The 15,046-nt window shown below is 35.9% G+C and overlaps 1 protein-coding gene across 1 annotated transcript; it reads right to left on the bottom strand.

Moving 5' to 3' along the window:
• Positions 1-10,292: 10,292 nt before the first annotated feature.
• On the bottom strand, positions 10,293-13,135 carry LOC131156303 (transcription factor HHO6-like). Its single transcript, XM_058109874.1, has 5 exons — positions 12,641-13,135; positions 12,161-12,399; positions 11,682-12,069; positions 11,171-11,247; positions 10,293-11,034 (listed from the first exon to the last, which is right to left on the bottom strand). The coding sequence occupies exons 1-5, from the start codon at positions 12,852-12,854 to the stop codon at positions 10,750-10,752; spliced, it is 1,203 nt and encodes a 400-aa protein (XP_057965857.1). The 5' UTR covers positions 12,855-13,135; the 3' UTR covers positions 10,293-10,749.
• Between the last annotated feature and the right edge of the window lie 1,911 nt (positions 13,136-15,046).

Genomic DNA, 15,046 nt, shown 5'->3' with positions numbered 1-15,046 from the left:
TCTTCCATGAACCACGGCCGACTCCCTGCTGGGAATTGGAAGGTGCGGATCTCTTCTTCTGTCTCTGCTCCTCAGCCTCCAACCGTTCCCCAATCTCCGCTATAGTGACTTTATTCACTAGCTCAGCAAAATCCTGCAACTTTAATATCATTACCTGCTTATATATTTCTCTCCTCAGGCCTCTCTCAAACTACCATACTTTCTTTACTTCATCTGGTATGATGTACGGGGCGAAATGAGATAATTTGATGAACCTTGCCGCGTACTGTTGTACAGTCTGTTGCCCCTGCTTCAAATTCAGCAATTCCTCAATCTTCGCTTCCCTCGATGAGGTTAGAAAATATATGTCGAAGAATGTCTCCTTAAATCGCTCCTATATCACCTCCACAGGTACTATCCTCTGCTGCTCTAGAAGTTTCACCGCTAACCACCATCTCTCAGCCTCCCCAGTCAGTCTGTAGGTAGCAAATAGCACCCTCTATTCCTCAGAACACTGCAGCACTGCAAATATTTTCTCGATCTCCTGCACCCAGTTTTTCGCGACTACAGGATCTGTTCCCCCTAAGAAAGCTAGAGGATTCATCTTTATGAATTTCTCTATCGAGCTACCATGGTCTGCCAATGGACCACCTTGTTTCTTCAAGCTCCTAGAAATTTCAACCATGACTTGTTGTGCCACGTTGTGTAAGACGACATCTGAATCACTACCTGCAGTGCCTGAGGGTCCAGCACCCTCACTCCCACTAGCGTGGGCACTATTACCACCAGTGTCCATCCTGAAAATCAAGTAACTTAACTTAGAACCCCTTTTCTATTCATATCACCCAACCAATATAATATATACTTCTAATTAATTCATCCCTCCTGATCTTAATTCAAGGTTCAATCCTGCAACCTAGATACCCAATCCGACGATAGTTTACCATGACTTTCCTAAAATCGTCAGCCTAGGAAAATCACACAAACCACCATGAAAGTCCTGCATCTAGACTACAAAACTAGACCTCAAATTCCCTTATCCTATACTCTAGTATTATTACTGTTGCACTCTAAAGTCTACAAAACCTAGTATCCTAGGCTCTAATACCAAATTGTAACGACCTGTTTATCTTAATATAAAGTGAAATATAATAAATAAAATGGTCAACCCGAACCCATGGGTATCAGAGACACTTGTCAAACACAGCGAAAACCTAAACAGCAGTAAATTTAAATCACATTTTCGTAACCATAAAATCCAAACACAAGAGTTAACTACATTACCAAATACCTGTGTTTTTATACAATCTCCCAAAAATACCAAAATAAACCTAGAATCTCACAAAAAAAATCTCCTGATCCTAGATCAGAACTTACCCTTCTAGCAAGGAAGCTCAACTCACTCAGCGGCAGCCCTGACCCGTCGGTCCTTTCGGGTTTCCTAAAAAATTATTTAATATGCGGGGTGAGACACCTCTTAGTAAGGGTAGATAAATTAAAATTAGCTGTATGGCAACATGAATATTTAATGTTGTAGTACATATACCATACGTTTCACATACCATAAACATAAATCATAATATGATTAAATAAACATATAATTTCATACTTTCAAGTAATCATACTAATCATGTGTTATCTGATATAATCTGTAATACTGAAAACTGCCCAAGATGTATAGCTAGCTGATGTCATGTATTACCCCCCATGATGGGTTGTGCAGCCCGAAGGCGGGACTCGATAATGGCTGGCCGACCACTGCCGAGTAAAAAATGTCTGTAAGTACGATGGGCGTGCCACACCCTGGTCCGGACTGCCAAGTGGACGTCTACACTCTACACTGAAAGCCACATCAACTATCCATCTCCCACCCCCTCGTGGGGTGGTTATCACCAACCTGATCATAGATATCTGATCTATAAGCTACAGTACCATGCTCCTGAAACTGAACTAAACTAACATCCGAATTCTGATAAGATATAGTACATTAACATATACTGTTTATCATAAATCAACTAATAGCATTTTCTGAATCTTACATTAACATAATAATTACAGCCTTGCGCTGAAAACAAGAATAAATATGGCCTCGAGCCGAATAACATGAGTAAATACGGCCTCGCGCCAAACATCAATTATGGCATTGCGCCAAACATATCATATATTTCGAAAACATAATTTACTGTGTTTACCATGTTATTCCTGAAAATACTTATCAACATGCTTTATCTTGTAAATCTAACTTAAAATGGTAAAATATATATATAATAATAATATTCACACCACACGAATTGAAGAAAACTGTATATTCCGTTCTGAAAACACATTTCCTGTACAATTGTAGTATTTTCCCAAACTTACCTTTTCTCAATTATGCTCATATATAATCACATGATTTCTGAAAATTATTCTACTATTAATTAATAATAATTTCAATGAAAAATAACTGTTTTAATTTATCCTCTTACCTAGTAACTGAAAAGTCCTTCTATAATACTGGTCTTATACCCGTAGGAAACCCTAAGGTACTACCTAAAAATGATAATTCTCAGAACTAAACATCAGTATTTATTCGAGTACATCATTTTCTTCAACTGTGGAAATACCAGATTTCGAATAAAAAGTCTTACCTCAACTCAGGGATGAATTCCAACTTACTTACACCAAGGATCCGCTCCGGCAGATTTGGAGAGAACTTCCCTAGGAGCGTTGTGGTGGCCTCAGATCGTCGATCTGGCGAACGACGGAGCTGAAATTGAAGAGAAAGGAGAGAGAAACTGTAGGGAGAGAGAGAGAGAGAGAGAGAGAGAGAGAGAGAGAGAGAGAGAGAGAGAGAGAGAGAGAGAGAGTGTGTGTGTGTGTGATTTTTTTCTAAATATCTGTGTTAAAAATCTAAGTTTTACTATTTATAGGGCCGGATTTTTCAGTGAGACACGTCACCTCGTCGACAAGTCCTGTAGAAACTTCATCGACGAACCTGCACCTTCGTCAACGAATTTTAAATTTCCCCAAAATCCTTTCTCAGTATCTTCTCGTTGATGAAACTTGTCTTCATTGACGAGACCCTCTTGTACCCTTGTCAACGAATCCCCTATGTTCGTCGACGAGAACTTGATGAATTCCCTTGGTTAATACTCCCAAAGTGCAATGTCGTCGACGAAGTTTGCTGCCTCCTTCTGTTGCTGTTTGCATTTCCCTTCCTCTTTATTATTTAAATACCATTATTATTAGGGTCATCACACTTTGCTTCCCAAATAGGAGGCAAACCCCCAAGGACTTTCTTAATCATCTCATACGTAGGGTAGGTTTTACCTAATGCATGCAGTGAATTAATGATATGTGTGAATCCAGTGTACGTGCTCTAAATGGACTCACCAGTGTTCATCCTAAATGCTTCATACTCACCAGTCAACATATCAATCCTACTATCTTTTACATCTCTAGTACCCTAATAGGTGACCTCTAACTTATCTCAAATTTCTTTAGCAAAAGAACATGCCATAACTCTATTAAATTTATTAACATCAAGACCACAATACAAATTATTCGTGGCAGTAGCATTTATACTAAGAGCTTTCATATTATCATCAGTATATTTCTCTTCAGTCTTAGGAACTCTAGTTTCACCTTCAGTTTTCATAGGAACATAGTTTCCCTTAGAGATAACTCTCCACACCTTCTAGTCAATATTATGAAGATACATGCGCATCCTTTGTTTCTAGAAAGTGTAATTGACACCACTAAAAACCAGAGGGCGTGTGGAAGAGGGTCCCTTAGGGAAAAGGGTTATAGTACTATGAGCCATCTAGATATTTTGCAAAATAATTATTAAGTCTAAACTACTAGGCTTTGATACCAATTGTTAGCTTTACTGTAATCCCAAAAGGGGGGTGAATTGGTATTTTAAAAATAATCCCCTAAGTCAATCCACTAGCAGCAGTATTACACAAGCCTAAGGTCAATCTAGTGCAGATAAAATAAATCAATAAATATATTCGGTGGAAATTAAACTACATGTGTAATCTAATTAAGCATGCAAAGGAAAGCAATAAAGAGAAACAATACCAGAAATGTTATCGAGGTTCGGCAAACTGCCTACATCCCCGCCTTGGCTCATCAGTACAAGGATTACACTATGGGTTCACTTAATGGGTGGAGCGGCACCTAAATACAATCAGGTCAATTAGCACAGGGCTGACCTCAACCTTCACAACCAATCCTTCCAGACTGGATTACCGCTCCCTCAGGCCATGCCTAGAATACAACAGTATTTCAATACAAGATGCGTACAAATATAATGTTTCTTAATCAAACAGATTTGCACCGGTAATAATCAAAGTACACCGATCATGTAAGAACAATAAGCTCAAAGGTGTATATGTGCAATCAACACTCGTAATAGTGATTATCTAAAATCAAGCACAAGAGTGTATCTACAAGCAAATCTTTAAAACTAAGTAATGATAAAATCTCAATCTTAGTTTAGGGTTTCAAAGATTCAAACCAATGGAAATTTAGAATATCTCAAAAATAGTTTTCTTAATATCAAAGAACAAGGAGATATTCAGATCTAAGCTTGTAAAAATATTTTTGCACACAAAAAATACAAGCCCTAATGAGTTTTACAATAATAATACAAAGACCCACAAATTTATAAGATTTTTCCCAACCAAAGACTTATTAAATAAAATCAAGGGGAAAGATCAAGCTAAACCCTCAATTCAAAAATCAAGTGAACACTACACAAGTGAAGGTTTCTAGCAATATAGAACAATGAATAAAACACTCACAATGCTAGATTTCTCAAGGGAATGGAAGTATATGAGTGTATGGACTTAGTATGAGAGAATGGAATTTGGAAATTTTCAGAGAGTTTTTTACTAATCAAAATGGCTAATCACTCCTTAATCCAAGCAAATGAACCCTTATATATAGAATAGGTTAAAATTATAATCGTTTGGGGGTATGTAGGGTATTATTAAATTTGTTTTAAAAATATTTAGAAAAATTAACTCTATTTAACCCTTCTTAACCACAGTAAAAATTAAAACAACTCGAGATTTTCAAGCGCCTGACCCATGGTTTGGTTGCCTGAACAGACACAATACAAAAAGTTAATTTTTGAAGTTCGGGTGCCTGAGTGTGGGTTTGGTTTGCTGACTGAAGACAATTTCTATTATGTCCGAGGTTAAGCCGCCTGGTCCAAAGTTTGGTTTACCGAACTCATGTGTTCTGTAGCCCGAGGCATTTTTGAACGTGAAGTTCAAGCAGCCGAGTTGGTGGGAAAATTCAAAATTGTCGTTTGGTTGACTGGGGATGTTACGTTCCTTTTGGTTCGGTCACACGAAACCAAGTCAACACTCTGACTGGTCAATGATTTGGTCGCCCAAAGTGTTTTGAACACAACTATTCGGTCGCCCAAAGCCTCACTGATTTTACCCTATAAGTCTAATTTTACTTCAATTAATTTCCCTGATAATATATGTGTTTTTTAGGACATCTTATGTGAATGAGCAAGGACCTAAGGTTTTTTGAGCTTATTGCATTTACATGCATGATATGCAATGATTATTACAGACCTTATCCTATATTACTATTATAGACCCAAATGAGCATAAAATAAATTACAATAAGAATAAATCTTCTCGGTCTTTAGACTTTAAGTCCTCTCATGCCATCAAGTGATCTTACAAATATGAACCTGCACACAAACTTGATAGACATCAAATACCTGAATATTTGTTATAATCAAAACCGGGTATGACCAATAGGGTCAACAGTAACACTGGATTTGTGACCATTTGGAAGGGTCACAAAAGTATATTGAACAGGTAAAGGTGAATGTAAGCAAGAAACAGAGCTGACCATGTGGTTAGTTGCACCAGTATCAATGATCCAAGGTGCATTAGAAGAATTGTGTTCAGCCTTGTTAATGAATGAAGAGAAATGTTAAAAATTAATAGCTGTGAAGATACTATGTTGAGGAGAAGGAAAAATCCCTGCTTGGTTAAGGAGTGTTTGAGAATTTTGTTGAGTACCTACTTGATGAACCATAGTAGGTTTGATTGAAGAATTGTGTGAATCAAGCATAGAGAGGAGTTGTTGACACTGCTCTCGAGTAAAAGGCAATGAGGATCCTTCAGGAATTTGTGCTCCCTGTGAAATAGTATCAGAAAAATTACCATTAACATAATTAATTCGAGACTTTGTAGACTTGCAACCAGGAGGATATCCATGAAGTTTATAGCATTTATCCTTGGTATGCCCCCATCATGCCACAGTGGCTACACACAGGTTTGGGTTTCGAAGGGGCCTTATATCTTGAATTGTTTTTCTTAAAAAAATTTTTGTTGAGTAGTAGAAACCAGAGCAGCTAAATTAAGATTGGAAAATTTGCCATTAGGTTGAATACCACGTTGTCTTTCATCTTGCAGGATCAAAGAAAAAACTTTGTTCATATCAGGAAGTGGTTTTATCAGAAAAATCTGAGATTGAACACTTGCATAAGTGTCATTAAGTCCCATCATGAAGCGAATCACATATTCTTGTTGTCGATATTCAAGAACAGCCTTTAAGACTTCACAATTGCAATTTCTTGAACAACCACAAGGAAGCAAGGACATGTAATTCATCAATTCATCCCAAAGAGTCTTCAAACGAGTGAAGTATGCACTTACAGAGAGATCATCTTGTACCAGATTTCCAATTTCCTTTTGAATCTAAAAAATTTGTGATGCATTAGTTTGTAGGTAAGGTTGCTACAAATCACACCAAAGTTCTCTTGTAGTATCAATGTAGATAGAACTTGCTGCTATCTCTTTTGATACAGAATTGAGTAACCATGAGAACACCATATCATTACACTGTAACCAAGCATTATGTGCTGGGTCTGAAACATTAGATGGCAAGGTAAAACTTTCATTGATGAAACCAAGCTTATTCTTTGATTGTAGAGCAATTTGCATTGATCGACTCCAAGCATGATAATTCTCTCCAATTAAAAGTTGTGTAACCAACTGAATGTCAGGATTATCAGCATTATTAAGATGATAAGGACTTGAAGAATCATCTGCAAGATTGACAAAGGAGGCAGAGGAGGAGGACGCCATTAATGAAAAACAAGTTACCTTCTTTCGAGTTTCAAGAAACTCCTGAGATCTTCAATTGAGGAGGCTGGCTTCAATCGCCAGAATTCATTACTTCAGAATTGAGGAAGGACAACAATTGATCTCAGAATTTCTTTGATACCTTGTGAGAAAATGAACTAAGATCAATCATGTAGAGGGAAAAAGAAAGAAGCTGCAAGAAAGAAGAAATATACTCTGCATTCTTGATTAAAATTCAGTAGTACAAAACAACTGTTAACTGAGCTTTTATATACGAGGAATAAAATGAAATAACTTATTAACTAACAAGCTAACTTCATAATTAATTAACTAATATATCTAACTTCACAAATCCAACAGTTTGAGAACAGAAAAAGAAAGGAAAATAAGAAGAAAATTCATTGTTTGTTTTATATGACTAACAATTAGGAAAGCCTAGATATTAATGATGTGCTAAATCAAAATTTTGTTCATAGTTTTGGTATTTTAAAAATTTTTTTTTTTACTTTCTTTACACCAAACATGAAAATTTGGATTTTTTAAAAATTTTTCTTTCCTTTCCTTTCCCTATTATTTTCTAAATTCCAAACAGACCCTAAAAGTGCTCAATTGAGCTTATTTATTTAATTCTAAACCCGAATTCAAAACTTAAGCTTAGTTTTTTTTTAACTCATTTGGGGAATGCTTCATTTACTTTATCACTTAATGAATGAGCCAACTTCAAACTCAATTTAAAATTCATTTATTAAGCAAACTCAGATTAACATGTCAAAACTCAACTGGATTCAATTTCCATCTTCAATAATCAGACTTCATAAAAATATGCTAAGAAATAGAATTATTTTTAGGACACAGAATTAGGTCAGTGCCAGATTTTTATTTTTTTTAAAATCAAAGTCTTGCTATTCATTCATGTAAAACTTTGTCTCCTCCCTTATAAAAAAATCCAAAAAAAAAAAAAAAACTTACATAGCTGAAAACATGAAACCTAAATGTGATATGAAAATTGAATTGTATTCTTATAATTTATAGATGCTCACAAACAAACAGTGCTTAAATGAAAAGGATTATTTGTGTGAATATTTTATTTTTGGGTACTTGCTTGCCCGTCCTTTCCTGCCCAGAGGGAAAAGTGTTCCCAAACAGTTCCCACCATGGGGAATCAGTACCTGTGAAGGAATCTTCACTATGAGTGATTTCATTTGTGGGCCAAGTGGGTGGATGCATTCCACAGGACCTGCCATGTGCTTCAGCTTCAGCTGCTCTGCTGCATATGCTCGGCTCTGCTCTGCTCTGTTTTTCTACTAATGGAAGAAGGGGAAAAGAAACAAAAGAGTTATTATGCTCGAAGACCTCATCATTTATCCCAAAACAAATGAAACCAGAGATGATCAAAGAAACCCTAATTAGAAAAAGGGGAGACAAATGAGGGAGAGGGGTGCCATCATTTTCACTCACTTCTTTTCACCAAGTGATTTTATTCCACATTTAAAATGGTCCTGTCAATGTGGGGTTCACTCATTATATCTTGTCCACAAGATTCTCTCTCTATTATTATGCTTGTGAGAGTGACTGTTTTGTCACAACACAGAGATAAGCATGCCCAATTGATTGTGTTTTTAAGTGGGATATGACTGGTTAGGTAAAGGGATAAAATTTGGTGAAATTTCTTTTACAATATGACCTCGCCATCGCCTAAGTGGATCCACTTCCCTTCCCTCCCCCCCCCCCCCCCCCCCACCCCCCCCCCAACCCCCTTCCTCTCCCCAAAAGCTCTCTCTAAATTATACTATAATTACAATACAAGTTTTTTATCAAACCCCCCAAATGCCAAAGGGGGTGCCTTGTGCAATATCCCTAACCCCTAATCTTTTAAAAATATTTACTAAACAGTGAACATGACATTGAAGATCATGCATATATTCTTTCAAATCTTACAATGCAAATAATACATATATATATATTTTGAGGTGAGTATCTCATTCTTAAGAATGGGATTCCTAACAATGTCAATTCTGAGAAGAATTTTAATGGTGCAAGCCCAATGGTCTAAGCTATCCCGAATCCCAATCCCAAGCCGTAGGTTTGTTCGAATATCAGTATTTCCCCAAGACAAACCATTCAGCTCAAGGCCTAGTTCAATAGTAAAAATGTGGAAAACAGTAAGCATGCTTATGATCTTGTTACACAATGAGCCTCTCCATATGTGTTTTAAGTTTGCTACACTGCGGAAACCACTCTGCAGGCATGTGTACGAACATCCTACCCTCCTCAGATGCTTTGGGCTGTGTAATGACATTAACAGCATCTTTATCTTTGCCCTATCTGCATTCATTACCAGTGGATTCGGAAATCCAAGTCACCATCCTTTTTGGCTGATCTTCTTGGTTTCCAAACGGCCCGCCTTAATTGAACAGGGAGGAATGGGAAAAGAGTGAAACCTGTGCTTGGTGGGATGAATATGGTGAGTACTGTCAAAAACTTGCCTGTCAGAGCCACCTTGAATTAAGCAAACGTCAAAACAAAATAATTGACATTGAAGATTCTCTCTCTTAAAAGGAATGGAGAAAACCCTTCAAAAGTCTCTCTATGATAAGTTTGGATCTTCTCCCGTCCTCTTGTTTAATCAAAATGCTGACACTCTTTAATTTCTTTGATGTTTGGTTGTAGAAAACTTCAAGGGCATCCTGGTTCTGATGTTTTATCAGATAAAAAGTTTCCTTGACCGTCTCTTCTGAAAGAGGGTAGCAGAATTATGAGAATGTATAAGAATAAAATTATATGTAGAAAACCACAGATAAACTGGAGAGAATAACTACACGTTCGGTAGTTATGTAAAACCGAAGAAAATGAAATCAAATTTATCATTTAATTTCGTCATGCTCTCTATTCAAATTTCCATCCCATTCCCTACTTACCCAATTTTATTCAGCAAACCAAACATGATGTAAGACATTTGACAAGCAGGCATCTCAGAAAGCATCTTGAAACCAGTTCGAGTGGGATTTCAAAACTGAATTTTCATATTTTCATTATTATTCTTGCTTCTTCAGTTTAAGCAGGATGCAGCATTATTGTTTCTTCTTTTTCTTCTGTTTCATTATTATCTTTTTTTTTTTTTTTTTTTGGGGGGGGGTGGGGGTGGTGTGGGTGGAAGGGGAGGAGGAGGGGCACAACAACATACACATCAAGAATACAAGTTAAACATATGAAAGAGAAATAGATACATTTCCAGTCAATTATGTTCAGAGACAGCACAATAAGCCAATTCCACAGAGAGCCTGCATAAGAATCCTTTCAAATGAAACCCCAAAAACTCAAAGCAACCCGGCACGGTTTGAATCTCAGATTGAAGAGGAGAACATATGCAGTTCTCACAACCAAGAAATTAAATGGTTAACTTAGAACTTGACAATATGTAGAAATTATCCTCTTTCTTCATTCCATGGGCACATGGATGATCTTACTTGAGGGAAAACTAATCCCCTATACCAAAACCAAGAAAGACACAACTTACAATCAAGTAGGGAAGGGAAAACTAATCCTGCAAAAATTCACAGCCTCTCAAGCCTCAAGATCCATCTTCTTCATGTATACTGTATTATTATTATGTCTTTACTCCAATGTATGATTCTATCTGCAAAAAATCCATAGTGGAGAAACTCTATACATCATCCTTTCCCTGTTTGTGAATCTGACTTTTCCAGCTATAGCTCTCTGATTTCTCATCTTCATCATCATCCATGCTGTCGCCACCTGTAGTCGAAGTCCCTCCACCGTTTCCGGTTAACTGAAGGGGACCTTGCGGCGAACCGGATTGGGAACTGCTGGCCTTTGAGGAGTCACCATATTGATCTTGGGACATCCACAAACTTCCCAAAACAACAACAGGTTGGCTTGCAGGGGAACCTGAGGTAGGTGGAAGTCTTCGGGTGTGAAGTCTGTACTTCTGGAATTACACAGAAAAATCATTAGTCAGAAAAATCATTATCCACCATGATAATCAAAATTCAATATAAATTAAGAAAAAAAAAAAAAAATGAAACCCAGAAGAGGAAAGACGATGAGGAATTTGAAGAACCTACTTGCAAGTGGCTCTTCACTTCATCATTGGTGAGCCCATCTACTTGCATTAGTTCTCTAATCTGCTTCGGAGTGGCCACTGTAAGTTTTACAGAAACAATAAATCAGATGTTTGAAGGTAAAAGAATTAAGAAAAAGTAAAGAACCCATCACAGCCATGAACACAAAGAGATCAATTATTTTTAGCTCCAGCTTCCCACAGTTCAGTGACTGCAATACATCAATTTCTCAATTTCACAAAGCTTGCATACTTTATCTTCATGATAAAAACAAATTCGTCACAAAATTTAAGCTTAGTTTCCATTATAGAAAAGTTGAAATGACCAGAAAGAAAAATAATGTAGCTTTTGTGCCACCAATCTTCCATCTTTTACAGATTCAATCATTCAACAAAATGAAATTTCACCAGAGTAGCCACGATTGTGATCCATGAAAAGAGGAGGGAGAAAATCCAATGAAAGCAAACAAAATCTGGGCTCATCGAAACCTTAATTTTTAGTTTTGATTTCTTACCTTGTGAACCACCCAGTTGCTGCAGCGCATTTACGAACCGCCGATGCAACTCCGGCGACCAGCACCTTCTCTGTTTCCGGGCAGTTTGCTGCTGTGGTGCAGTTCGTAAATTCGATTGGGAATTGTGAGCAGGGGAGGAAACTGTTTTGCTGCAGATAGCTTTAGAACTCAAAACACTCGAACCGACCGGTTCTTCTCTCAGAGGTTTAATTCCAGGAGTGAGAAGAGAAAGGCCAGAAACTGGCAAGTCCTCCTTGTTTTCCTTTACCGATGCTGTAGCCGGAAAAACAGAGTACCCTTTAAATGGTATAAATGCTCTTCCTCCAGCTCTTGATTTAGAGGACTGAAGTGGATCCTCAGTAGCGGAGCGATTTTCTCCCTCATTCCTCTGTCATTAAAAATTTGTAGATCAAATTAATTACAATCAGAAAATTCTCAGTAGTTTTTGTTCAAATTTTAAACTAATTTTGTATATTTACCCGCTTGATTTCTGCAACAGAGCTTTGCTTTTGATTATAGATGTAATTGGTAGTGGGATGGTCATCACTGTTCCAGAGCTGAACAGAGCTCATCCAATTCTTCTTATCTCTACAGTCCTTTTCTTTTTTAACACTGACGTCTTCATCACAATCCTTCTTTAATGGAATGAATTCTTCTAGTACTGGTTTAACATTGGCTGCCGGACATTGTATTAATTCATCCTTCAAAGCAAGAATTGCTGCAACAAAAAAGGGAAAATCAGAATTTCTAGATAATAACCCATTACTAGTGAAATATCAAGAAACCGAAAAAAAACCCCATCTCCAAAATTGAATGGTTTTTCAACAAAAATTTCAAAAATCATTAACCAAAATTATCAAACACGAAAACCCATCAGTACAATTGACCCATTCATCAATACACGGAACGAAATTCCTTCTCACAAAGAAAACGCAGTAAAAAAATACAAACAAACGAACCATCGTGAAGAAGAAGCATGCAGAGGGGGAGCTCCCGTTTGAACGCGTCAATCTTCCTCATTTCATCTTCCAATCTCTTAACATAATCCTGAAGCTTCTCTTTCCTCTCGGAAACATTGCCGATCGCGGAGAGGTCACTGAGAAAATCGGTGATCGTTTTGGGAATATAAGTCGGTCTTAAATTCAAGCTAAGCTCAGGTGGAATCGAGCCCATAACTGTCTCAGATCTTCAGCTCTTCGGTTATCAAAACTCAGCAGAAAACAGAGAGAGAAAGGGAGACTTGAGGATCTACAACTATGTCAAATTTATATATATAAAAAAGAAAAATACAGAATCGTCAATCGATAGAGAGAGAGAGAGAGAGAGAAGAGAAGAGTGATTTTTTGGGGAAGCCAAGAAAACCGGAATCAAGGAATACAAAAGCAGTTTTTGTTTCTGTAGAGCAGAATACGCGAAGATTCTGTTGTGGAGAAAAAGCATCGCGGGGTTTCGACAGGGATTAAAAAGTCACTTTCGCGTCGTCGCGTATCCTATCCGCCACTCCTGACTCGTCCTCACTCACTACTCACGACTCACTACTCACTACTCACTGCTCACCCTTTCCTTTCTACCGATCCAACTCGGACGCCCTACATGGAAAACTAGAAACATATCCCCCTTTTTTGATATTTTCCTAGCTGCCCCTCCACTTGTCCAAATCCCACACCGGCCCCAGCCCCACTTTTTCTTTTCTTCTTTTATTTTTATTTTTTAAGATTATGAGTTACGACGTATCACAAAGGATTTTATTTTACAGATGGAATGCGTCGAATATAAGATTTTTAGATAAAAAGTTTGGTAAGATGCTTATTGTAAAATCTAGATGTGAACTGACTTGCCACTTTTTTATTTTTCATAATTGTGAGAATTTTATCTTAAATGAAAGATAAGTCGAATGCAAGACTTAAAAAAAAAAACAAAAACAAAAAACAAAGATCTAGCATTTATTGTCAATCTACTTGTCATTTTCTCAAAAAAAAAAATGCAAATATTTAATGTTTTAAATAATTATCTTTCTCTCGATATGTGAATTTTAAGAAATCCTAGTTGAATTTGTAATTAGTCAAACCCAGACTTTTAGAAAAGTATTAAAATGTGAATCCAACCACTTGTCATTTATTGAAAAATATTTTCTAAACATTTATATTTTTTGTAACAATCCTTCTCCCACAAAGTTTTTCTAAACATTTAATGTTTTATTTATTCTTTTTGCTAGGCCATTTAATCTTTCTATTACCTTTTGGGCAAAAGAAATCATTTTATATATTTAAGTCCAAATTTATATGGAATGTTGAGAACTCATAGTTAGAAATAATTATTTTTTTACTCGATTAATTGAAGTTAGGTTACATATCAGAAATAATCCATTTTTCATCTTACAGTTTTGTTTAATCCTTTCTAGATGTTTGAACTTGAAATATATATATATATTCAAAGTATAAATTTCGAACTCTAATTATTAGAAAATTCCTTAAAGACAAAAGAACTATTTTTCAAATTTTAAGAAAGGTTATTTGGTTAAAAAGGAAAAAAGAAAAAAGTGATGCATGGCCCATTGATCTTAATTGTATAATAAATATTGTCTTCTTTTTTCCAAGTAATAAATTCTTGATGTTAGCACTGAGTTTTACTTAACAAAAATGCTTGGACTAGAATAGAATTTCCATTAATGGGCAATATCTTAGCATCTGATTAAGCCTTCCAAATTATGAGTCAAAATAGATGAAATCCACTTCCCAAATTGAAGTGTTTAGTGTAAAATTTCAATCAATTTATATATATAATCATAATACAATTTGAATCATAATATAATTTGAATGTAAGTTCTAAATATATGTAAGTGGTAAAATTTTAAAAATGAGTTGTGTGTTGTAAAAGACATAGACAACGTGAAATTTACTTTTTTTTTTTAGGGTAAAAAATGTTCAATTGTTTTTGTTACCTCATTTTTTTAAAAATAAAAATAAAAATAAATGATCATATATAAAAATATATGATTAGGGATGATTAGAGAAAAATATTTTTTAAATAAATAAATATATATATATGTAAAATAATGTTAATTTAAAATAAACTCTATACCAAATATTTAAATTGATGGGGCTCTTAATGGGTAAGTAGACAAATCAATTTTTGATTTCGTACACAAAACAAAAAAGGTTCACGAACTTACTTTTGTTAGTTAACTCTTAAATCTATTAAAGGTTTTAAATAAGTCAACTTGCAAGCTAGTCCAAGATAACTCAAACTTCACGAGTTGAGAATCACCTTAGCTTAAGTTTGGCTCGTATAATTTTCAAACTTAAAATCTAAGTTTGAGTATGACTCATTTATTTTGACAATTGAAGAAATTATTATCGAGCATC

Source organism: Malania oleifera, chromosome 5 (assembly GCF_029873635.1).
Source record: "Malania oleifera isolate guangnan ecotype guangnan chromosome 5, ASM2987363v1, whole genome shotgun sequence".
Taxonomy (NCBI): domain Eukaryota; kingdom Viridiplantae; phylum Streptophyta; class Magnoliopsida; order Santalales; family Ximeniaceae; genus Malania; species Malania oleifera.
The sequence above is the reverse complement of the archived record's forward strand: the minus strand, read 5'-3'. Positions and strand labels throughout refer to the sequence as shown.

What these genes read in the sequence shown, in the direction of transcription:
- LOC131156303 (XM_058109874.1), bottom strand. Translation starts at nt 12,854, where the DNA reads ATGGGCTCGATTCCACCTGAGCTTAGCTTGAATTTAAGACCGACTTAT. An exon ending in GCAACTGGGTGGTTCACAAG is followed by an intron (nt 11,248 to 11,681) that starts GTAAGAAATCAA and finishes TAAAACTTACAG; the next exon opens with TGGCCACTCCGAAGCAGATT. An exon ending in AAGTGAAGAGCCACTTGCAA is followed by an intron (nt 11,035 to 11,170) that starts GTAGGTTCTTCA and finishes GTGTAATTCCAG; the next exon opens with AAGTACAGACTTCACACCCG.